The sequence below is a fragment of the Rhineura floridana genome, chromosome 2 (assembly GCF_030035675.1).
Source record: "Rhineura floridana isolate rRhiFlo1 chromosome 2, rRhiFlo1.hap2, whole genome shotgun sequence".
NCBI classification, from domain to species: domain Eukaryota; kingdom Metazoa; phylum Chordata; class Lepidosauria; order Squamata; family Rhineuridae; genus Rhineura; species Rhineura floridana.
In genome coordinates, this window is record NC_084481.1 from 46,407,150 (window position 1) to 46,433,297 (window position 26,148).

Below are 26,148 nucleotides of genomic sequence, written 5' to 3' on the forward strand. Positions count from 1 at the left end.
GGCAAATGGCATAAGGACGGTGTAAAAATGAGACCTCTCCAGGGAGTAGAGGTTTTTAGAATCTTACTGTAATCTTCTTTTACATGGTGAATTTCAAGTTGATTCAAAATAAAATCTGGTACCATGTATTTCAAAATGATATTCTCATTGAAATCTATGTCATAATATAAGTTGATAATATACATTTTGATAGATAAAATAAATTTGATTGGCAGTGCATGAATTCATGGAGGATGTTTTGTCTTTTACAGGTATTTCAATACTAAAAAAGAAATGTCTTCAAATAACAATGCAAAGGGGAACAAGTAAGTTTAGCTGGTTACTCTTCCAGCAGGATGATTGCTGGACCCATTCATTAAATTTTCCAGGGTCATGGTGGCAAAGTGAGTGAATTTGCTACCACAATAGTGTTGGTGGCCAGCAATTTAGATAGCTTTAAAATGGGATTAGACAAATTCATGGTGGACAGGGCTAATAATTAGCTGTAAACTATATCCAGGATCAGAGACAGCATGACTTTGAATTACTAATTGGTGAGGAACAACAGTGTGAGAAGGCTGTTGCCCTCATGTCCTGCTTGCAGGCTCCCCATATGCATCTGGTTGGCCACTGTGGGAAACCGGATGCTGGGTTAGCTGGGCCTTTGTACTGATCTAGCAGAGCTCTTCTGTAACAAGAAAGTTTAACATGCCAATCCAAAGAGCTAAAACCCTAGTATTAACCTATTTCTAGAAACTCCCCACTCATGTACCTCATCTTCCATATCATCATGCCACTGTGTAATATAGGCATTTACCATGGTGTGCATGCAGCCAACCACTCAGTACCATTGTCACCTGTATCATTCTGCCAAGTGGTAAAAAGAGTTTTTCTACTTCCCTTCTTCCTCATATTTTTGCTCAAGTGCAGAAGAATCACTTTATCACTGGGCAGGACAGTACAGATTTCCATAGGCGTGTAATGTGTGATAAATTCTGTCAGAATGAGTTACCCACAACAGCAACAACATATTGGGTTTCAATGCACATATTGATGCCATGCAAGTATATGGGTGGTTCAGTGATAGCAACAGTAAATCACAGCTTGTAACCCTTCAGGTAGCACACACTAATCCATCAGATTAGGCTCTTAGCCTCTCCCATCACTGAATCAACTTGGGTCATTGTTCCAAGAACCTCATTCCCTTCTGCAGTGTGCTTAATCTTCTTCTCACCTATACTTCAGGCACCTTCCCGGACTGCAGTAGGGGACTAAAATAGGGTCCATCCACAGCTCATTATAAATAACAATGTTCTCTTTTAATTAAAAAAGAAAATATCTTCTTTCATAGGCTATGAAAATTAGATAAATGGCATAATACTACACTTTAATATTTTATATTTGCAAATGTTTTATTATTAAGCCAGTCAATATCTATTACATGAGAGGGGCCTATGAAATATGCTTCTGTAATCAGGCATCTGTAAAATACTGCTTAGGACATGCAATGAAACTGGGTTTCTCAGGAATCCAGTGAGCTTCTCAAGATCCTAGAAAATTCTTGACTACTGGCTTGGATTGTGTGTTGTCTACTATATGAAGTTCCGAATTCAATGTAGCAAAGTAGAACAGATATTTTATTAATAAGCAAACACACATACATGTACAACATCAATCAACTGAATTCTCAACTTTTCTGACAAAGCGGACAAGCTTGCTCTGAAGATTCTGTTCACCTTAAAGATACAGTAACATATATTATCACAATTTCCCCTTACACACAGACTTGATTTTTTAAATATATATATACTATAACATCTTAAGCTAACTACCTAAATCAGATGTTTCATGCATCATAGTCAATTAATTATTTTGGTGGGACTCTGATGTGTGTAGAACGTTATAACTCATATTCTTGTCTTTCCATTGTATCTTGTTGGTCTCTAACCTCTTTTGCAACATCATCTTAAAATAATGTGGTGCTACTTGCTTTGTAACTGTTGCTTCCTTACTCCAGCATTTACCATTATGCAGTCTTACTCTATCATTTTTATGCAATGGTGGTAATATCTTTGCTGCTCTATCATAGTATATTTCTTCTTACTTGCCCCCTTAAAATTCTCCTTATTTATTTGATCATAACACCCCATATCACCAACCATCAACAACCAAGTATGAAGCCCCCTATTGAACAGCAACTCTGAAGGAGATCCATATTCTAAAGGTGCTGCCCTGTCATTTAATAAAGCTAAGCAAACATCAGTATTTGTTTGTTTTGCTTTAAATAGTATTCATTTAATTATTTTGACACCATTCTCTACCAATCCATTCACCTGAGGATATCCTGGACAAGACATTGCATGCCTAAATTCATAATGAGAAGCAAAATTTCTGAATTCCTGACAACTAAATTGTGATCCATCTGTCATAAGAGTCTGTGAAATACCAGGTCTTGCAAAAACAGCTTTCAACTTACCTATGACATATTTTGCAGTCAGATTATTTCACTCACGTATCTCTGGATAATGTGCCTAGTAGTCAAAAAGAAGTAAAAATGGAGTCCTTAAGATTCCAACAAATCCATTCCCATTTAGACCCCAGACTTTAATAATCCATATTAATAGTCATCAGCAGTTTTACTTGACTATCCTGATATTTATGGTAAAGTTCACAATCTTTTACAAAAGGTTCTATATTACAGTTCAAATCAGGCCAATAAATAACTGTTTGAGCTCTGCACTTACACTTTCTAGTATCTAAATGCCCTTTGTGAATACACTGTAGCATCTCATATATCAAAGAGTGAGGAATGACCACTCTTAGACTTTTAAGGAATACACTTCAATAGCAGATAAATCAGATAAAACCTATTGTATGGATTTGATACTTCCTTCAAATACAATGTTCACCCTGAAAAGACTCCATCACAGTCAATTCCTATACCTTTCAAAAGATTTGGAAATAAATCCTCAATTTTCTGACCATGCACCGAACTCACAGCAATGCCTTACATCCAATTCAGCATTAAGTAAGTAACCCATCAGTATAAGGATTTCAGCTTGCAGGATTTCCCCCCTCTCCTTCCCCCACACTCTCTCCAAATCTGCTCAAGACATTAAGGAAACCTTCAGCTATCTGAAAATTCACATTTAAAAAATTGTTCCCCACACAAACTAGTAACTAACAACACTGGTCCACTTCAGTAGCATTTCCACTGTATGAATTACAAAATAACAGAAGAATTTTATATGTTTTCAGTGAGTCCCTTTAAACACTCAAGTCCTGTTTCAGTAACAATTTTTGTCTGCCCCCCCATCCAATAAAAATGTTTATTCAAATGGAAATAAAATGGAAATAAAAGTTGCATTTCTATCTAAATCTATAGTCTAGATCAAAGTAGATTTTGACTTCTCTATGACCCCCCAAGAGGGCATTCTCTTCCTCCAGTTCCTTTAGCAATCCCTGCTGTTTATCCCGATGAGCCATTGTAATCCTGTCTCCCTGCAAGCACAGCTCATCATCCACTGTACTAGTGAATTTCTGCTTGCAAACACTTGCAAAATAATGGCATTCCTTACAACAAAAACATGTGACACCTTAGGCTGGACAGCTTCTTGAACTATGCATTCCATTACGCTATCTACAGAGAGCAAATCCAGGTGACTGAAACTTTTTAAACAACTGCCTGATCTTTTCTGCAGCCTCTTCAGCTTTGATTCTTCCACCACTCTGAAGCTTTGCTGGTGTAATTCTGCTGCTTACAAAAAAAGACAGAGTCACAGGAACCAAATGAAGAATAATATTGAGTGAATAAACAAAATAAACAAAGGTCACCAAAATATTGACAAATACTGAAATAGTCCAAACAATGCAGTACAAGTAGAAAATTAAATTATTTAACAGCTATACACAAGACTGAAAATATATAAACAGTATAGCACATGCGGACGACAAAACAATTATCCAGTAAATATAGGACGAGATCTCCTGGATTGAAATTCATTTCACTGCTTCTTCAACTAATGGAGAATACATATGAATGGCAGCTAAAGATCCATAAATGCCTCAATATCCTTGTGAATATTTCTTCCTTTCAGGGAAACATCAATATCATAAACCCTATTGCACTTTGTTGGATGCTCTTGTGCATCTGAATGCAATAAAAAAGGTTATAATTCCAATTGATGTAGTCAAATGATGAAGATTTTTCAATCATCAACAGGGGTGAATATATGAAACCTGCTCATTGGGAACCTCTTCTCTGTTTTCTGTTGTAATTCTGCTCCTTGACATAACTGCATAGCTCTATCCAATGTCAAGTCAGACTCCTCCAACAAATATCTTTCCAATATTTATGACCAATTTCTTTCGTTATTAATTATTTGATTTATATCCTGCCCTTCCTCCCAACAGGAGCCCTTGGCTCTCCAAAAAGGCAAGTCAGACGTATTATTATTATTAGTCCATTTTTGCTCTTAAATCTGAAAGAAACATTTCAAACGTTTGCTGATCCCTTGATCTAAATTTATATCTTTCCGCTATTGCATTACTTTTAGGAAGACAGTACTTTTCAAACTTTTCCACCACTGCCTGGTACAGACGACTCAAAGAAATAATACAAGTTTACTGCTTCAGTAAACTTTATGAAATATAGCTGTTTTCTGTCCATCTGGCTTATCATCTGACTGCATTGTTGTTGTTATGTGCCTTCAAGTCGACTACGACTTATGGCGACCCTATGAATCAGTGACCTCCAAGAGCATCTGTCATGAACCACCCTGTTCAGATCTTGTAAGTTCAGGTCTGTGGCTTCCTTTATGGAATCAATCCATCTCTTGTTTGGCCTTCCTCTTTTTCTACTTCCTTCTGTTTTTCCAAGCATTATTATCTTTTCTAATGAATGTCTTCTCATTATGTGTCCAAAGTATGATAACCTCAGTTTCATCATTTTAGCTTCTAGTGATAGTTCTGGTTTAATTTGTTCTAACACCCAATTATTTGTCTTTTTTGCAGTCCACGGTATCCGCAAAGCTCTTATCCAACACCACATTTCAAATGCATTGATTTTTCTCTTATCAGCTTTTTTCACTGTCCAACTTTCACATCCATACATAGAGATCAGAAATGCCATGGTCTAAATGATCCTGACTTTAGTGTTCAGTGATACATCCTTACATTTGAGGACCTTTTCTAGTTCTCTCACAGCTGCCCTCCCCAGTCCTAGCCTTCTTCTGATTTCTTGACTATTGTCTCCATTTTGGTTAATGATTGTGCCAAGATATTGATAATCCTTGACAAGTTCAATGTCCTCATTGTCAACTGTGAAGTTGCATAAATCTTCTGTTGTCATTACTTTAGTCTTTTTGACGTTCAGCTGCAGTCCTGCTTTTGTGCTTTCCTCTTTAACTTTCATGAGCATTCGTTTCAAATCATTACTGGTTTCTGCTAGTAGTATGGTATTGTCTGCATATCTTAAATTATTGATATTTCTCCCTCCAATTTTCACACCTCCTTCTTGTTGGTCCAGTCCTGCTTTCCGTATGATATGTTCTGCATATAGATTAAATAAATAGGGTGATAAAATACACCCCTGTCTCACACCCTTTCCGATGGGGAATCAATCGGTTTCTCCATCTTCTGTCCTTACAGTAGCCTCTTGTGCAGAATATAGGTTGCACATCAGGACAATCAGATGCTGGGGCACCCCCATTTCTTTTAAAGCATTCCATAGTTTTTCATGATCTACATAACCAAATGTTTGCTGTGATCTATAAAGCACAGGGTGATTTTCTTCGAAATTCCTTGGTCCGTTCCATTATCCAACGTATATTTGCAATATGATCTCTGGTGCCTCTTCCCTTTCTAAATCCAGCTTGGACGTCTGACATTTCTCGCTCCATATATGGTAAGAGCCTTTGTTGTAGAATCTTGAGCATTGCATGGGATATTAAGTCAATAGTTCAATAATTACTGCATTCCCTGGGATCCCCTTTCTTTGGAATTGGGATGTATATTGAACGTTTCCAGTCTTTGGGCGATTGTTTAGTTTTCCATATTTGCTGACAAATTTTTGTCAAAATTTGGACTGATTCAGTCTCAGTAGCTTGCAGCAACTCTATTGGTATGCCATCTATTCCTGGTGATTTGTTTCTTCCAAGTATTTTAAGAGCAGCTTTCACCTCGCATTCTAAAATTTCTGGTTCTTCATCATATGGTTCCTCCGTGAATGAATCTGTCATCCTGGCATCTCTTTTATAGAGTTCTTCAGTGTATTGCTTCCATCTTCCTTTTATTTCATCTCGGTCAGTAAGTGTATTCTCCTGTTGATTATTCAACATCCCTACTCTTGGTTTAAATTTCCCTTTCATTTCTCTAATCTTTTGGAACAGGGCTCTTGTTCTACCCTTTTTGTTGTCCTCTTCTATTTCTATACAGTAACTATTGTAATAGTTCTCTTTGTCCCTACGTACTAGTCGCTGTATTGTTGCATTTAGGGTTCTGACTGTGTTTCTATCTCCTTTTGCTTTTGCTTTCCTTCTCTCTTTAACCATTTGAAGAGTTTCTTCAGTCATCCATTGGGGTCTTTCTCTCTTTTTAACTAGAGGTATTGTCTTTTTGCATTCTTCTCTGATAATGTCTCTGACTTCATTCCATAGTTCTTCTGGTTCTTTGTCAACTAAGTTTAAAGCCTCAAACCTGTTCCTTATTTGATCTTTATATGCTTCTGGGATGTTATTTAAATTGTATTTTGGCATTATGATTGCTTTGTTGGTCTTCTTTAGCTTTACTCTGATTTTCGATACGACCAGTTCATGATCTGTACCGCAGTCTGCTCCTGGTCTTTTTTTTGCAGAAAGTATGGAACTTCTCCACCTTCTGCTAGCAATTATATAATCATATTTGACTGCATAGCCAACAAGAAAATCTGAAACTCCTGCTTAAATCACTTCTGTTTTTCAGCTGCCTCATGTGACAGATGTATAGGACATGGAGCCCTCAAATATTCAATTTTACCTTCATACAATGTTTTTCACTCCTGGTACTATGTGTTGTCTTCCATATGAAGTTCCAACTTCACTGTAGTAATTTAGAATAGATACTTAATTAATAACCAAGCACACATATATACACACAACATCAACCAATTGAACTTAACCTTTAACTGACAAACCTGACAGGCTTGCTCTTAAGATTCTTTTCATCTTAAAGATACAAAGTATATGGATATTGTTCATGTATTTTGCTTTGTAAATTAATCTGAGTTTTTTTTATTGTACCTTGTGTATTCTATTGTAAACTGCTTTGAGATCTGTCAGATAGTAAGCAGTTTATAAATGGAAATATAAATAAAATAAATAAATACAGTAGCATGTATCATCACAGATTGAATATGTTAATGGGGGGGGAGCAGGGGTTGGTGGTGGTACGATGGAGCTGCCTTTACTCCCAGCCAATCTTTTGGGTCTATAAAGAGGCTCTTCAATCATCTGGACAATCCAGCAAAGTGATCTGATTTCTAGTGTATCTGAAACAAACAACAAAATGCAACCTTTATAAATCCACACATTGTACTTTCTTTAAAGGACATCAGACGAAAATAAGAATGAAATTCGAGTTGGCTTCTTTCAGCTGGTAATAAAATTCTTTTGCAACATTTCATATATATGGCATGGTACTTTAGATTGGGGTGGTCATACTTCCACCCTATGGGAACAACTTTTTTATTATTATTATTTATTTCTATTACTACTAATACTAGAACTCTGAGGTCCACTAACTGGAGCCCAGGTGCAAATGGTGGTGCCTGCAGACAGACATACGCTAAGGACCACACTATAGTATATTTAGATGCATAGTAGACAGCTACATATCTTGTTTTTCCTAAATTAATAATGGGGGAACATGGGTCTTACTGTGAAGGTAGCACATGGGAAGGGAAGGTGTATCTCTTCACCTTCCCACTGATGGTGCCAGTGGGGACTGTTTCTAAGGCTTCTAACCCTGCGTGGTGGGGTGATCTCCATTCCAATTTTGATGGGTAAGTGAAGAGACAAGCCTCTCATACACTATGAAGAGTGAAAATTGGGCTCTTCCATCCCTGTAAGTAGTTAAGGAAAAGCAAGATACATTGCTGGCTGCTATGTATTTAAGCACAAATCTAGTTAGGTCCTAGGAATTAAGAAACAGGGTATGTCTGATCACATATTCATCCCAGGAATTTGTTTTCGGTACCAGAACAGAAAGCACATTATTTTAAAAACAAACAAAACTTGTTAAATGTTAAGCAGTTGGGAGACCAATAGATTAATCACCTGGGACAGCTCCTCAAAAGTTGGATTCCACTGCCCCACTGACATGAAGTCACCAGCCGCCGGTGGGAGTCAGAAACCCTTGCCAATACTTTCATTCACTGAGACATCTACCATTAGATTCCAGTCTGCCTTCTGCCCGACCCACTCTAGATCAGTGAAGTGAACTCTTCTGGCAAAATTACTGTGTTGCTGCCAATCAAACAAACTTCTAGAGATTCAGAATGTCAGTAATTTTTCCAGGTATTGACCAATAGGACCCCTTTGTTCTAATTATCTGTTCAGAGCAGTGCAGCCCAGTCCATGAAGGCAAATGGGGCACTGCCCCACCAATCTCAGCATGCCTTCAGCCAGCCTCCACCTGCCACCCTTCCTACTTACAACCAGTCCAGGGGGTGGCCCTGGCTGTCAGCTTTCTTCTCCCCCTTAGTCTCAGTCTTGGCCCCTTGTAGAATTCAGGAGCTGATGGGGGCAAAACTAGAATGAGTTGGCTTCACCTACTGTCTAGCTCTGGCTCCACCTATTCTTTGGGCTCCCTGCCTTTCACCCTGCTAGTCGCAATGGGAACCATCCACCACTGTTTCTGGGGATATTAAATTTATTTTGAAGGTCACATGCTGCTATCTATATGAAAAAACATAATCTCCATCACTAGGAAGGCACAATAGACATCCCAAGAAGGAATGGTGGAGCCTAGCATTACACAGGATGAAATCCAGTACTACAGTTCTGCACATGGAGTTGCTCTTAATCCAGTGGAGGTGTCAGCTAATGTAAGAGAACGAGAGGGGATTTTCACTGATTTTTGCCTTTCCTCTGCAATCCTTGTGCCATCCACACAGATTACTGCAGGGAGGGTGCAGCAGGAAGGTGGAATTAGCAAAAATCATTTCCTCTTACTTTAACCAATGCCTCCATTGGATCAAAGCAGTTCTGGATCCACAGCAGCCTTGGATTTCAACCATTGTTAGTAAAAACAATGAACCTTTAATACACAAATGAAAACATTTCTTGTTAAGACTTTTAAACTGTTTTTCCCTTATAGTTTAGATTTGCTTCTTCATCTGAGATACTAATAATGGTTTGGGGTGGCATCTGTGCCACTCTTCATGGAGTCGCCCAGCCAGCCATGTTGCTTGTCTTTGGGATAATGACAGACACGTTTATTCAATATGACATTGAGAGACAAGAGCTTAGCGATCCAAACAAAGCATGTGTGAATAACACTATAGTGTGGATCAACAATTCCCATCACCAAAATGACAGTAATTCATCAATGAGTTGCGGGTACGTGAACAAAAGATTTTATTTCCTCCATGTTATTAAATGCCATTGGCTGCAATCTTCTGCATTCTTGCACAGAAGAGAAACCAACTGATCTTCTATCTAAGGCTACCATCCTGCCCTCACTTACTTGTGATTACCCCATTGAAGTCAATGAGTATGAGCATATGAAACTGGGTGTTGGATTTGCAGCTACTGGGAGGAAGGGTGGGATATAAAACAAGCAAACAAATAAATAAATAATCATTATAGCAAATTTCATATATTAAATAATGGTCCTCGCCCATTTCCTATCTCAGTTGGATTAATGTTGCCTCCTCTCCAGAACTGGAGATGTTGCTACTTGCTCATTGGGTGCTAATTGCTTGTTTTAAACTATGCACACATGACCATTGAGTCTAGTCAGCTTTACCAACTGTCAGCTCAAGCCAGAATGTGTAAAAATCGAAATTCTTCAGTCATTTTTTCAGGTTTGCCTTGTCCTTCTCTGGTTTTGTAGAAGTAAAAAGGATACATCTTGACTTTTGATATTTATAGCTGTTGTGCACAATTACTCACAGTATATCACACAAAGGTAAATAAAGTTTCCTTTGGCTTCAAGATCTGCAACTGCAACTCACAAATTGATAATAGTAGCGTACTTGGGTTTCAGGGACAAAAATTACTGAACTAAACTTAAGGTAGACTTGACTTGTCTCACCTAAGCAGCTTTTCTGGCTGTGGTTCAAATTTAGCACTTTTATGCATGTTTACACAGAAGTCCCACTAAATTCAGTAGAGCTTGCTTCCAGGTCAATGCGCAGAGGATTGCAGCCTTAGTTTTTTAGATATATTTTATATTACTTGGCATCTTCCACAAGGAAATAGTTTGAAACTGGATCATTTTATGCAAATTCTGATCAATATTTAATCTTCATTCGTTGTTTTGCCCTTGCTGAATTATACATCATTCAAAGCTGTTAGTAAATTATATTAATGGAGAACACGGTGGATCTATTTTGTCAGAATAATTGTCTACTACTATCATTTTTTGATTGTGAGTTCTGTGTTTTCACTGTAATCCCTTGCTATGAATTGGTCTGTCCTCTCTAAGTTCATACCCAAATATTGACTGAGCAAAAGAACAATGTGGAAGTAAGTTCATCTAGCTGCAAGTGAAGTTCCATTATTTCTGATTTTAAATCAGCACACATATAAATGCAAGATGGGTTGATTCAATAAGGTCATAAATCTTGATTATATCTTGTTTAATTATTTCTTTTTTTTTAATAGGTTGCTGGACATTGAAAGGGAAATGACCTATTTTGCAAGTTACTATGGAGGAATCGGCTGTGCCGTCTTTATGCTTGGACATTTCCAAGTCAGTGTTACTATTTACTTCCTTATGTGGTTTTCCAGAATAGAAAACAATCTCATTATTTAACTCTCAAGGTGGATGTGTATTATAAGATTATCAATCAAGTCCTTGTCGTCATAATAAATCTGTAAATCAGCATGTAAGCTAGACTATCTGCACCACATTAACCATTCTCTCCACATTGGGTTTGTGAAGCAAGAAGATTCTTATGTCAAAAACAAAACAATTATTGATTGATATAACTGTTAGATATCAGAAAATATTGGGCACAATCCAACCATTGTGCATAGATATTTCCCATAGATTTGATAAAGCCCCACTTTCCTCCTCCCTGACCTACACATATTTGGGCTGAGCAGTAGGTGATTACAGGGAGCAGGAGATTTGTGTCTGCCTCCTGTATCCACATCCAGCCCTCCTCTGTCCTTTGATACAAGCTTAGAGCATGACTAACTTGCACCAAACAGAGACTGAGTATTTATTTATAAGAACACTTATGTACCACCTGTGGCCCTAAAAAAGAGTTCCCAGGATGCCTTATAACAATTGAATATCTTTTTAAAAAATATTAATTAACTAGGGGTTGCCCCCCGCTTGCTTTGCTTGCCAACCCTGCCTACACTCACCAAACTTCCCTCACTCCTCACTAACCCCAACTCCACCCTATGGTAACCCTTAGACCTTCCCCTTTCACCTCCTGCAACTGCTAAACTCCCTCCCTTTCCCGTCTTTAGACCTTGCTAAGCCCCCCTTCCCCCTGACCTTTAGACCACACAGCCTGGAGATCAAGCAAGGAAGCAAATGACTGAGGGGAGGCCAGCGAGTGGGCAGCAGTGGTAGTGGCCTGGGCAAGCCACAGATCTGGCTCCTGGTAGGCCTTACTGTAAGGGCCCTCCATGAAGTGGGTCAACCAGTCCATCACCAGCAACCGCCAAGTGCTGCTGCCCATGTGTTCTTGTGTTCGGTCTCCTCCCCTTGGCTCAGTCATGCTGCAATTCACAGCACTCATTTGCTTTCTTGCCACCCCCCACCTCCCCACCACCACCACACCCCCAGACACCCACACTCCCCACCCTAACCTGCTTGCCTTGGCTGTTGTTCTGCTGCCCTCCTGCCCAGGCTGCAGCCGTCACCACTGCGTAGCCCACTTGTTCATTCACTCTCTCACCACCCACTGACCCTCACCCCCAGGAACCCCCAGTCACCACCCCAACCCACTTGCCTCAGCTGTTGTGCTGCTGCTATCCTGAACATCCTATAGCCAGTCAGCCGTCTTTGCATCTTGCTGCCCTGCCGCCACCCCCACCCTCAATGTCACACTGCGTGACATCATGATGGTATGATAGCATAACACCTAACATTAGAAATAGCCAAGGTAAAACAAACAAAACAAGTCCAAGAGCAAACAAGATTAAGAACTTCAAAAAACTTGGTGGAACAAAACTGTCTCAAGCAGACCACAAAAAAGGAGCCAACCTCTCTTCCCCAAAGTTGGGGCACAGTCACAGGGAGTTTCACAGTTGGGGTGCAGGCATGAAAAAGACCCTGCCTTGCATTCCCCTGCATCCCTCCCATTTCTCCTAACTTCCTGTGGACATCTGTGATGGGAGAAAGTGAGAATCCTGCATATGTAAGTACGGCAGCCATAGGTGATTGGATCATGTCCACTGTGTTTATATCTTGGGTACTCTAAAACAATGGTTATGCTGCTATTACATAGGGTCTATACAAAGCCTACTTATGTACTTGTCTATTAGGGATGGAGGAGAAATTCTTCAATTCGCATTTAAATCCAAATCTATCAAATTTGCACTTTCCAAAACATTATGAGAACAGAAACGCAGACATCCTTCAAAATTCACATTTATCCAAATTTTGCAATGCAATTCTCTAATCAACCAGTGTTTACAAAAGTGCATACATTAGGGGGAAATGTGCACAAAAAACAATATATTAGTGAAAATAACATACAAAAATGCATTATATTAGAATTTGCTTGCAGAAACATGTACATTAGTCAAAACTGCATATCAAATGTGTTTATTAGGATAAATTCAAACAAGAATGCTGAAGATTTTTTTTTAAATAGCAAATTTCTGCCGCACCCAGGGACCATGTAGCAATCTGCCCATAAATCATACAGCTTCAGAAGTGGTTTTGACATTGGGTTCTTCAGTGTCAAGATCAGTAATAACCGACAAGGTTCCCTATAGGGTGTATTCTCACCCGTGGAGAGGTCCAACCACCTGGGTTGCACCATGTCTTAAATGAATTTGTTCCCTAGAATACTTTGCTATGTGCAGTGGCTCCTTGAAAGACAATTTCATGTGGAAAGGTTTCTCTGGAAGTAGAAAGCTTGGAAACCACAGTATGTTACCTGACTCCTGTCACAAGCACATAAAGAACCCTATGTTATATATTTTCTGTTCCTGGTTATACCCAGGCAATTTCCACTAATGTTCTGAGTGTGACTGTTCCTGCCAATGTGGTATAACTGTGGAAGATGCTTGAATCAGTTTATAAAGCTTATGCAGGGTTATTATAGAGAGAAGTCATATTAATCAGTGCCAAGTATAGTTGAAACTAGAATATATTCCGTTTAGCTGGCGGTGCTGTCAACTTCTGCATTATGATTTAGCAGTTGCTGGAAGGTTGTTTTTCTTTTAATTGTGGCTCTTCCCCACCCCCCTTGGTTTTGTCTTTGCAGATCTGCTTATGGGTAATCTCAGCCGCTCGGCAGACACAACAAATCAGAAAAGCCTATTTCAGGAAAGTAATGAGGATGGATATAGGCTGGTTTGATTGTACATCAGTGGGAGAACTCAATACACGGATTTCTGAGTGAGTAATCTGGGACATCCATTGATGGATGATGCCAGCATGTTTTTAAGATATTGCATGCTAATGAGCATTTGTGTAAGTTTGGGGGTGGTGGGGAGTGGGGATAGCATCAATTACTTGTACCAGACTTGGATTTGACTCTAAGCAGCTGCTGGGACTTTTGCTAGGGATAAACAAGAAATTTGGTTCGAATTTGTACTTCTCAAAACAATATGTGAATCAAAATGTAGCTACCTTTCAAAATTCACACTTCTCTGCATTTTGCAATGCAGCTCTCCAACCACAAACTGTGAACAAAAAATGCATATATTAGGGGAAAGTGTGGGTTAAAAAGGCATGTAGTAGTGAAAATAACATACAAAGATGCATTATATTGGGGAATATTGCTTGGAAAAAATGTGTGAATTAGGCAAAATAACATGCAAACATGTCTATGTTAAGAGAAATGCACACTAAAATGATGATGACTTTCCATTAGAACTTTAAAAACAATAATTGCAAACTGATGCAGAAATGTGGCAGATTTGTCCATCCTTAGTTGTTGCTGACTATAACAGATATTAAAGGGATGGAAGGTAACACTATTATTTCTGCTTCAGCCTCTACCACCTACCATTTGGGAACCATCAGTTTGCATGTATGTTCAAAAAGATGTACATAAACTTGGTAGCAGAGGCTTAGTGGCAGGTAGAAAGAAGCAGACACAAGCCTTCTGGCAGGAGTATCACATATACATTATTCTAAGTCACCAAAGATTTCTAAGGTTGCACCAGCCTTCCCCAACCTGGTGCCCTCCAGATGTTATAGCTGTAGTCCAAAACATACGGAGGATAGCCAGTTTGGGGAAGGCTGGGTTGCACCATCACCTGGCTTGCCATCAACTTGGTGGTGCTTGATGAGTATGTCTTTTTTCTTTTAAGTGACCATGCCAGTGTTTCTTTATCTTCCTTTTCCATGTCTGAAACATAACACAACCAGTCCCCCAACTTATAGGGAGAATCAGGGAGGAGGGAGGAGAAGAAGGGTAAGCACAGATTTGTTGGCAAGAGTGGGATGGTGCACAGAACAAGTTATCTGTCCCAGAACACCATGAGCCGATTGCCTGACCTGAATCTAAGAGGAAGTCTTGTGTACCTTGAACCTAAGTCCCAAAATGTCTGAACAGAAGAATGAACGGATCAATACCTAATGAGACCAATTGCTGTCATCAAGATTTCTCCAGTGTAGAAACAAATTTAAATGCACATTTGGAATTGTAATGGGGGCAAAATGCAACTGCTGCTTCAACTTTTCTTGTTCTCCACAGTGACATAAATAAAATAAATGATGCTATTGCTGATCAAGTAGCAGTCTTTATCCAGCGCTTCACCACCTTTGTTAGTGGATTCCTGTTAGGATTTGTCAGAGGCTGGAAGCTGACCTTGGTTATTATCTCAATCAGTCCATTAATTGGGATTGGAGCAGGAATGATTGGCCTGGTATGGAACTATTATTATCATTATTAAAATTTATATCTTGCTCTTCCTCCGGAAAGGGCCCAGCGTGGCAAACACATCAACAAAACAATTTTGAAAATGACTTTCAAAAAGAGCTAAAATCATTCTAAAACCAGTCACAGTTAAAAACATTCTTTCATCCGATTTCCAGGTTGACAGGGACTGTCTCCTTCAGCAATCAAATGCCTGGGTAAAAAGGAATGTTTTCAAATTATTTATTTATTTATTTATTTGTTAAATTTATATACCGCCCGACTAGCAATAGCTCTCTCAATAATGAGGGAGACAGATGTACTTTACCAGATGAACAATGCCATTCATATCTACATAAGGCTATTTTATGGGGAACTATGAAAAGATTCTGAAGTTATTGGCCATACCAGAAAATAACTCTACAGAACATGATAAAGCCATTTGCTATGGGGTTAAAAAAAAAACTATTCAATTACCATCTATTTCACTATTCTCCAACAGTGCTATTTTTCATGATTCTCCAACAGTGGTTCCTATAATCAAACTAAGATTGGAGAGCCTCAGTGAAACCAATTGGAATTCTGCTGTTGACTTCAGTGGGATGTGGATTGTGTCCTGAATGTTAGTTTTACACATAGGTGACCACGTCAAGCATCTGAAAAAGTGGGAACTGGCATGCAATAACTTATACCTCAATACATTAGGTTAGCCTTCCCAAACTTGCACAATATCAATATTTTACACAGCTAATCTTAGAGTATAGTAGAATATGATGATGTTGCCTAAAATGCACTTATATTGTACTATATATGCCAACCTGATCTATTGTATAAGCTGTTTAGCACATAAGAGTATGAGCAGGTGAAGTGAGCAAAAACTATGAATGTGCTATATAATTGCTATATAATAACCCAGTGTGACAGCAAGGAATCTGTGCAACCCAAAGAAGAAAAACCTTTCCTGCCTGAATGAATCTTCTTACTGATTTTTTTTTTTTGTAGGCTGTGGCAAAGCTGACAGGTCGAGAATTAAAAGCTTATGCAAAAGCTGGTGCTGTGGCCGATGAAGTGCTCTCATCCATCAGAACAGTGGCTGCTTTTGGAGGGGAAAGAAAAGAAGTTGAAAGGTCAGTTCATATATCATGGCTGATTCAGAGACTTAAACAAATTTAAAGAACAATAGCTGATATTTCAAGAACAAAACATAGGGAGGGACCTGAAACCTCCTCTTTGCTGTTGTTTAGATCAACACCATCCATCACCCCAAGCACTTTCCCCCTAGCTGGGATTGAACCTGGGCCTTTCAGCATGCAGAGCATGCTGTCTGCCACTAACAGTGTTCATGTAACATACAAGTATTCCTCTCTTGCAATAATTGACATCAACCCCAAACATTTGCTCCATTTATTTCCAAATGCACTTCTTGAATGTTCCTTTTGTTCTTTCCACAGATATGACAAAAACCTAGTGTTTGCCCAAAACTGGGGAATTAGAAAGGGAATAATAATGGGATTTTTCACTGGTTACATCTGGTGTATCATTTTCCTGTGTTATGCAGTAGCATTCTGGTATGGATCAAAACTGGTCCTTGAGGAAGAGGAGTACTCACCTGGCACACTGTTACAGGTAAGGCTTTTTTATGCTTTCCCTCATTTATGCTTCTGGCCAGCTCACTGCTTTGACATAGCAGGTGACTGCTTTATAAATTATTAAATCTGACTTTGTGTGCATGTCAGAAAACAATCCTTTTGCATTCAAGAATGGGTGATTGACCTGTGTTGATAACATTGCTGTTGTTACTAGAAACTAAACTATTGGCTTGTACTGTAAATGAAAAACTGCAAATAGAAGTCGACCTAGAGAAGTGGGCTTTCTCACCCCCCTTCTTCCTGCTGTAGTAACCTGTGCCCCCCACAAAGTCATTCCTGAGGGCTGGGGGGCACCCTGGAATGCTGTAGGGGAGGCATGAGAAACCTGTGGCTCTCCAATTGTTGTTGAACTACAACTCCCACAATTCCTGACCATTGCCTATGCTGACTGTTGCTGATTTGGAGTTGGAGTCCAACAACGTGTGTGTGTGTGTGTGTGTGTGTGTGTGTGTGTGTGTATACAGATTCCCTACCCCTGGTATAAGGAAGGATCAGGAAATTCCCCCTTCTTGAATGAATTGGAGAACTGTTCTGCTCACTCTAGGCACTATTGGATCCAAGTCACTATGATGTACAGAATTAGAAAGTCACTTTAAAATCTCTGTTTGGGGATTTTTTTTTTTTTTGCAATTTAATCTTTAATGAGCGGAGCCTGCAATGTAATGTTGCAGTGTATTCCTCATCTTCTAATAGGAGAGCTTCTGTTTCAGTGTCCCAGCCGGCCAGTTGAAAAGTATAATGAAGAGGATATACAGGCGGGCCCCGCTTATACGACAGGTTCCATTCCGGACTGCCACTGAAAAGCGGAAACCGCCGAAAAGCGGAACTTATAGACAATAATGGTGCACATTGTGCGAAAATGACGCAAAAATGGCGCACGACGAGAAAAAACGCCGTAAAAGCGGAACAAGCGCCTTAAAGCGGGGACATTCCGCATTTGCGCAATGCCGCATTAGCAGAACGCCAAAAAGCAAAGCGCCGTAAAGCGGAGCCCACCTGTATAACAACAGTAACTTTAATATAAAACAGTTTATAGAGGGAACAAACTCTACGGCATGGTGCTGCTTGTAATGTATAACTAAAACTGCACACAGCCTGGGAACTGACTCAGCAGTTTCTGATATGGGTAGCCTGGAGAGCCAATACACTGCACAGCCATGTTCTTTTCTAGAAGATTACATTCCATCATCACCCATAGTTTTCTGTCTCCCTCCCCATAGTCAGTCAGCATTCTGTATCCACTAAGTATGCACACTGGGCCGTTTTTTGGGGGGGTTGTTAGGGTTTCTTTGTACTTGTTCATACCTTTGAATTCCCCCAAACCTGCGGAGACCTTTCTCTTGTGCATGGCTGGTGTAATTTTGGCAACATAAGGTTCACTAATCAGAGAATAAGTTCAGTATTAGTATATAGGATATATTTCAGAGCAGCCCTTAAACCTTCCTGGCATTCTTGCTCCCTCTCTCTGTATTGAAATTTGAAATGGCTCCCTTAGTTGAGGGGGGGAGGGAAACAATGGCTCTTCTGTGCTTTTTATTTTATTCCCACCTTCAGTTATAGAAATCTCATATTTGTACCCTCCTGAATATTTCTCATAAGGAGAAAGCATTTATCTATCTTCCAGAACTATTCCTTTATGGCTCCCACCACTTCTAATTATAATTGCATTTCTGCACCAATGTAATTTTTAAAATAATACAGGAAACATAAGTATTTTTCCCTTTGTTCTTTTCAGGTTTTCTTTGGAGTTCTGATAGGCGCCTTAAATCTTGGCCAAGCTTCTCCTTGCCTGGAAGCCTTTGCCACAGGCCGTGGGGCTGCAACAAACATCTTTGAGACAATAGATAAAGTGAGTAACCAGTTGCTTCGGTGCTGCTAGCCTGCTTTATTTTGGGGGGGGGATTATATGAGCCTCACATAAGCGTAGGCTTCTGCCAACAGTGCAGATGAGAAATATTATGGTGATTAAGGAAAAACTGATTGCAGATTAAAGTAAACCAGCACCATGTCTGTGCATTTACAAAGAGTGCATTCATCCAAGTGACATTTTTAAATGATTGGTTATGAATATTCAAAGTATCACCAAGCCCCAATATTTATCTATTTTAGCAGTGAACTCTAAAAGCAGCTTGATTACCAAGACACTCCACTCTGGAAGGCAGTGAGGCTATTCATAATTAAATGGTTTCAGAAACCAAGCTGCTGTGGTCTCTCAGGCAATTGATTATAAGAAATGAAGTAAGGCCAAAGGCTCAGATAAGGATATTAGTATGTATAGTGTCACCAAACCTTCAGAAAATAGAGAGGATGAAATATCTGGCAAATCCAACCCAGTATGATCCCACTGGTGCAATAAACTATGTCCACAGAAGCCAGCTGTGCTCTTCTGCTTTTAGTCCCTACTTGCGGAGCAAAAACTAATGCTTCACAGCTCAAATGTGTATGAGTACAGAACTCCGTATGTGTGTCATAGAAAATGTGTATACTGTCTTGTACTTATTTAAGAAGCTCTTCAACAGTACAATCTGTGCATGGCTACTTAGAAATAAATCCTATGGGGTTCAATCGGACTTACTCACAGGAAATGTTGCATAGGATTGCAACCTCAGTTGTTAAAGTATGTCATAGAATCATAGAATAGTATAGTTGGGAGGGGCCTATAAGGCCATCGAGTCCAACCCCGTGCTCAATGCAGGAATCCAAATTAAAGCATACTTGACAGGTGGCTGTTCAGCTGCATCTCGAATGCTTCCAGTGCTGGAGAACCCACCTCCTTCCTAGGGAATTGGTTCCATTGCCATACTGCTCTAGTGGTTAGGAAGTTTTTGCTGATGTTCAGCCAAAATCTGGTTTTCTGTAACTTGAGCCCATTATCTGGGATGGTTGAAAAACGATCCTGGCTCTCCTCTGTGGGATAATCTTTCAAGTACTTGAAGAGTGCGATCATATCTTCTCTCAGTCTTCTCAAGGCCAAACATGCCCAGTTCTTTCAGTCTCTCCTCATAGGGCTTTGTTTCCAGTCCCCTGATCATCCTTATTGCCTTCCTCTGAACCTGTTCCAGTTTGTCTGCATCCTTCTAAAAGTGCAGTGTCCAGAACTGGACGCAGTCCTCAAGATGAGGCCTAACCATTGCCCAATAGAGGGGAATCAATACTTCACTTGATTTGGAAACTCTACTTCTGTTAATGCAGCCTAAAATAGCATTTGCCTTTTTGCAGCCACATCACACTGTTGGCTTATATTCAGCTTGTGATCAATAACAATCCCAAGATCCTTCTCGCATGTATTTATTTATTTATTATTTGATTTATATCCCACCCTTCCAGCAGGAGCCCAGGGCGGCAAACAAAAGTACTAAAAACACTTTAAAACATACTAAAAACAGACTTCAAAATACATTAAAACAAAACAACTTTAAAAACATTTTTTTAAAAAGCTTTGAAGACATTTTTAAAAAAGGTTAAGAAACATTCTTTTTTTAAAAAAGAAAAGATTTAAAAGTATATTAAAAAGCAATTCCAACACAGAAGCAGACTGGGATAAGGTCTCAATTTAACAGGCTTGTTGAATGAGGAAGATCTTCGATAGGCGCCGAAAATATAAGAGATGGCACCTGTCTAATATTTAAAGGGAGGGAATTGCACAGGGTAGGTGCCACCACACTAAAGATCCGTTTCCTATGTTGTGCAGAATGGACCTCCTGATAAGACGGTATCTGCAGGAGGCCCTCACCTGCAGAGCGCAGTGATTGACTGGATATATAAGGGATAAGACAGTCTGTCAGGTATCCTGGTCCCAAGCTGCATAGGGCTTTGTACACCAAGACTAGAACCTTGAACTTCACCCGGTTGCAAATGGGCAGCCAGTGCAATTCTTTCAGCAGCGGGGTGGCATTTTGGCGATACCCTGCCCCACTGATCAGTCTCACCACTGCATTTTGCACCAGCTGCAGCTTCCAGACCAACCTCAAGGGCAGCCCCACATAGAGCACATTACAGTAATCCAGCCTGGAGGTTACCAGTGTGTGAACAACAGTGGTCAGGCTATCCCAGTCCAGAAATGGCTGCAGCTGTCTTACCAGCCAAAGCTTGGTAAAGGGCACTCCTAGCCACTGAGGTCACCTGGGCCTCTAACGACAAAGATGGTTCTAGGAGCGCCCCCAGACTGTGGACCTACTCTTTCAGAGGGAGTACAACCCCATCCAAAGCAGGCAACTGACCAATTATCTGAACTTGGGAACCACCAACCCACAGCCCCTCCGTCTTGCTAGGATTCAGACTCCATTTATTGGCCCTCATCCAGCCCACCACCAAGTCCAGGCAGTATTGCTGAGCCAAGTATCCCCCTTCTTATAACTGTGCATTTGGTTTCTTTTTCCTAGGTGTAAACTTTGCACTTATCCCTGTTAAATGTCATTCTGATGATTTCAGTGCAATGCTCCAGCCTATCCCTTTGAATCCACTGCATGGACTGGGCTGGCCAGGAACGGCTACTCTGGGTGCTCAGTTGTGCTCTTTTCTCTTCCATTCTGCATGAGCACAACCAGGCAGGCCAAGCCGACAGACAGATTCTGATTGATTTGTGCCACTCCTAAGCAGAGCTTGGAAAAGTTACTTTTTTGAACTACAGCTCCCATCAGCCTAATCCAGTGGCCATGTTGCCTAGGGCTGATGGGAGTTGTAGTTCAAAAAAGTAACTTTTCCAAGCTCTGCTCCTAGGGATGGGCAAATATGTAAAGTTCAGTTTCTTTCATTTTCTCATTTTTCCTATCTTAAGTTCAATTTTCCACATGTCCACACTAGTTTAGATTTTTAAAAAAGGCCTCATGAAATTTTATCAGTGAGTTTCTCCTAATATACATGTTTGTATGCAATTTTGCCTAATATACATATTTTACAAAGCCATTTCCCCTAACACAATGTATTTTAATGTCGTTTTCACAAATAGATGCATTTTTATGCACACATTACCTTACTATACACATTTTTCTACACATTACTTGAGTGGAAAATTGCATTCCAAACTTTGGAAAAGTGAGAATGTCAAAGGCTAGTTGCATTTCGGTTTGCATACTGTTTCAAAAAGTGGAAATAAGGTAGGTTCGCCTTTAAATGCAAACCAAATCAAATGCCTCCCCCCATCTCTAGCCACAACAAATTGTAGTTGTATACTGGCAGTGCAGCAGAGCTTGGAAGATTACTTTTTAAAAGTAATAAATTACAGTTACAATTACATAGCCCAAAAAGTAGTAATTACCGTTACAATTACAATTGCTCTGAAGGTAACTGATTACTTTTTCTTGAAAGTAATCACTATAATTACATTTCAGTTACTTTTTAAAAAAAACGCCTACAAGGTGCTGGCCTTGGCTGCTGCACATCTAAGTAGTCTAAACCAACATTAAAAATAAACACACACATACAGAGGTAGTAGAATAATTCTTTTTATCCATAAGATAGCAATGGTGGTCACTCCGCTGGTAAGGGAGGTGGGGAAGGAGGCAGAGGCCTCTACTCAGATCTTTGCACGTCAAACCAAGTGCATCCTCCCCACTCAGCCAGCAAGCATAATCTCTCTCACTTAACCACCTCCCGGACCTGCCCTGCCACCAACTAAGGGATACCCACCCAAGCAAACATTTTCCCCTGAGATGCAAAACAGTTAAAACACTGCAAATGCAGCAAAGTAGCCAGGGAGGGCAACGGAGGCCACTTTGTGTGCCAAGTGCAAACACAGTACACACAGTACACACAGTACACACACACACACACACACACACACACACACACACAGTCATCTTTCACCTCCACAGTTCTTTATCTCCATTCTGCTGCTGCCTCCTTCTCCTTTATCCATGTTCTTGCCCTCTGGCTCCTTTTTCCCTCCACTCCATTCTTCACCACCACCATCCATTCTTTTAAACAATTGTTTTCTCCACTCCACCCCGTCTCACTCTCCACCTCCTCCCTCGTCGCCTCCTACCCACCCACAGAGCATGAGGGAAGAGCGGCGCTGCACAGAAGCCCAGTTTGAGGCACATGATTTTCATCCACAAATCAGAGAAGCAGAAGACTTCCCCTGCTCCCCCCCAAAGTAATGCCTAAAAGTAATGCTGGAAACGTTACAATTACTCCACAAAAGTAGTAAAACTACTCCTAGTTCTATTACAATCGAAATGTAAAGGAATTACCCACTCATTACTCAAAAAAGTAATGAATTACAAGTAATTCGTTACTTGTGACGAATTAGTTCCAAGCTCTACAGTGCAGGCATGCATGCCAGCACAAATCTTTAGAACCAGGTTGGAAACTGGACAGCCACATTATCACTTTGGGTTTCAAGTGTTTTATACAACTCCTCCATATTTTACATCTGCCACAGAACAGATTCCCACAGCCATGCCAAACAAAAAGACTTACAGAGGATAAAATGATAACATTTAGAAGATTATGATTATTAGTTGTAATTATAGTACTATTTACTATTTATTAAGCACCATCCATGTACATAATGCTTTATAAAGGCTAAGACGACAGGTTCCTGCCCTGACAGGCTTACAATCTAGAAATGACTCCAAGGAAAACCGGAAGGGGAGGGAAATGGAGATGGGCAACCAGGGGAACTAACTTGTTCTTAGGTTTAGTTAATGGGATGCTATGGGAACTAGGAGGCTCTACCAAAGACTGCATGGAAATGATGTGCTGTGAGGAAGAATTTACGAGCATAAAAGCCTGCTGGATCAGGCCAGTGGCCCATCTAGTTCAGCTTCCTGTTCTCACAATGGCCAACCAAATGCCTATGGAAAGCCTGCAAGTAGGACCTGAGTACAATTTGAAATAAGTTGTTATCATTTGTATGCCACTTTCCCATGGTAAGCCATGCTCAAAGCAGCTCACAATGTCAAAAAGTTTATGCAAGAGAATACACCTATTTTAATAACATTTAAATAGTCATATTAAACAATGATAACAACAAATCTACAATAAAATTTAACAATATACTAATCATTCATAATAAGATCTAAGAATAAAATTTTTAAAGAACACGATACAAAAAGATAACAGCAAAAATAATGCATCTCCAAAATTTAATCTTGACCCCAGCAACGTCCCCTAAACAACTCCTCACCCTAATGGTCTCTAGACATTTGAAGCAGCAGAAGCAGCCTTTGTAGTTGGAGTCAGTCAGAACTCTGCCCTTAGGCCAGTGGATGCGGCCCAGACCAAGAGCAGGGACCAGATTCTGAGGAGTCACCGCAAGAGGTAGCAGCACACATGTTCTGGGAGGTGGTTCCAGACATAAGGAGAAAGCAAGGGAGAAAGGACAAGAGTCATTTGAGGGAGCAGGAAACCTCCAGACAGCTAAGGGTGTGCACTGTAATGAGAGAAGCTTTTCTTTAAAAAGAAGTAATATAACTGATCAACTCTCCCCCAGAAACCTGCCATTGATTGTATGTCAGAAGATGGCTACAAACTGGATAAAGTCAGAGGTGAAATTGAATTCCATAATGTGACCTTCTACTACCCATCCAGGCCTGAAGTAAAGGTAAATGCTCCTCCTTTCTAGTATAGCATTATAATGCCTCCAGGTATTTCTTTGAACATCAGAGGAAACACTTTTCAAATATGCTGCCTTCTTTGTTTTGCTTCCAGATATTAGAAAAACTCAACATGATTATCAAGTCAGGGGAAACAACAGCTTTTGTTGGCCCCAGTGGAGCTGGGAAGAGTACCACAGTACAGCTAATCCAGCGATTCTATGACCCTAGCGAAGGCATGGTGAGAGCTTTACCTAACCTCTTCATTTATTTATTTATTCATTCAATCTGTATGCCGCTTTTCCGCACAAATGCACCCAAAGTGGTTCACAACACAAAAGAAAAAATGCGTTATCAATATAACATGATAGTAACAGGCCAACGACTATTCAAACACAATATAACAATCCAAACAAAGGATTCATTTTGATAACATAAATGTTATGACATTTAAAATACACCATCAGAACTTATGAACCAGAGATAGACATGAAAAAGATTTCAGGTACGGTGAAATATCAACAAAAATATAAGCAGCAGCCAGTTTTTCAAAAATGCCAAATGCTGGACACAGCAAGCAGATTTCTTCAAGCCAGAAGTAAAATGTTTTCTCTCTCCCTTGGTGTAAAGGCCGGTGTTATCAGGCAGAGCAGGAGAGTTCCAGGAGAACAGCAGCAGGCAGACAGGGTTGGGTGAACAGTTCACTTGCCCAGCTGAGTGGTTCAAGGTGCTGCTTTCTGTCCAAGAAACCTGACTGTGTCCAGCACCTAAAGTTTGGTTATCAAAGTCGATGTGCTCCAGGCATTTCTCCCATCCGTATTCAATGGCCAGCATGATGCAGCATTCGGGAGATGTGCCTGACATCTTAGAGAGGAGGTTGCCGATGAGGGACACCCAAACCCACAGCTGCGGTGCTCCTTTAACAGGGGTGGGCACTGTCTTTTTAATTTGGAGAATCCTGGGGCATGATCCATTCCCACTGTGGGTATAGGGCAGGGATGGGGGAAAAATAAGGTTCAGTTCACACTTAAAGGTGCACTTTCCAAACCAATATGCGAACCAAAACCCAGCCAGCCTTCAAAATTTGCAGTTCTCTGAATTTTGCGATGCAGTTCTCTAGCCAAGTAGTGTATACAAAAATGCATATACTAGGGGAAGGTGTGTATAAATGCATATATTAGTGAAAATAACAAAAATGTGTTATATTAAGGAAAATTGCTTTGCAAAAATGTGCATGTTAGGCAAAATTAAATACAAAATGTGTATATTAGGAGAAATGCACACTAAAATGCTGATTAATTTTCATGAGAATGCCATTTTTAAAAAAATTGCAAACTGATGTGGAAATGTGGAGAACTGAATTTAAGATTCCAAAAATGAGAAACAGAGAAACCAAAATTGGCAGATTCATTCATTTGTAGGGTAGGGTCTACTCCAATATGAAATATGAATAACTGAACAAGTGTATTATGACTGCTAATTCCCCTGCAAACAACTGTTGTTGTGTAGGTTACTCTAGATGGACACGATATTCGCTCCCTTAATATTCAGTGGCTGCGTTCTTTGATTGGCATAGTTGAACAGGAACCAGTCCTGTTTGCTACCACCATTGCAGAGAACATTCGCTACGGTCGGGAAGATGCCACTATGGAAGATATCATCAGAGCAGCCAAAGAAGCCAATGCCTACAACTTTATTATGGATCTGCCTCTGGTAAAGTGAA

General features: G+C 40.0%; 1 protein-coding gene across 4 annotated transcripts in view; it reads left to right on the forward strand.

The window, feature by feature from the left end:
* Positions 1-256: 256 nt before the first annotated feature.
* The window catches only part of ABCB11 (ATP binding cassette subfamily B member 11), a 70,952-nt gene continuing 45,060 nt past the window's right edge, over positions 257-26,148 (forward strand). Inside the window, exons 1-13 of one of the 4 annotated variants that reach the window (XM_061608569.1) lie at positions 258-305; positions 4,393-4,414; positions 7,563-7,611; positions 9,334-9,575; positions 10,845-10,932; positions 13,637-13,770; positions 15,077-15,248; positions 16,241-16,365; positions 16,690-16,864; positions 18,623-18,736; positions 24,323-24,433; positions 24,541-24,666; positions 25,935-26,138. In XM_061608569.1, coding sequence (XP_061464553.1) covers positions 290-305; positions 4,393-4,414; positions 7,563-7,611; positions 9,334-9,575; positions 10,845-10,932; positions 13,637-13,770; positions 15,077-15,248; positions 16,241-16,365; positions 16,690-16,864; positions 18,623-18,736; positions 24,323-24,433; positions 24,541-24,666; positions 25,935-26,138 — 1,578 coding nt within the window. In that variant the 5' untranslated portion in view covers positions 258-289. Of the gene's footprint in view, positions 306-4,392; positions 4,415-7,562; positions 7,612-9,333; positions 9,576-10,844; positions 10,933-13,636; positions 13,771-15,076; positions 15,249-16,240; positions 16,366-16,689; positions 16,865-18,622; positions 18,737-24,322; positions 24,434-24,540; positions 24,667-25,934; positions 26,139-26,148 lie in introns of all 4 variants that reach the window. The other 3 variants (XM_061608570.1, XM_061608572.1, XM_061608571.1) reach the window with 3 other exon arrangements.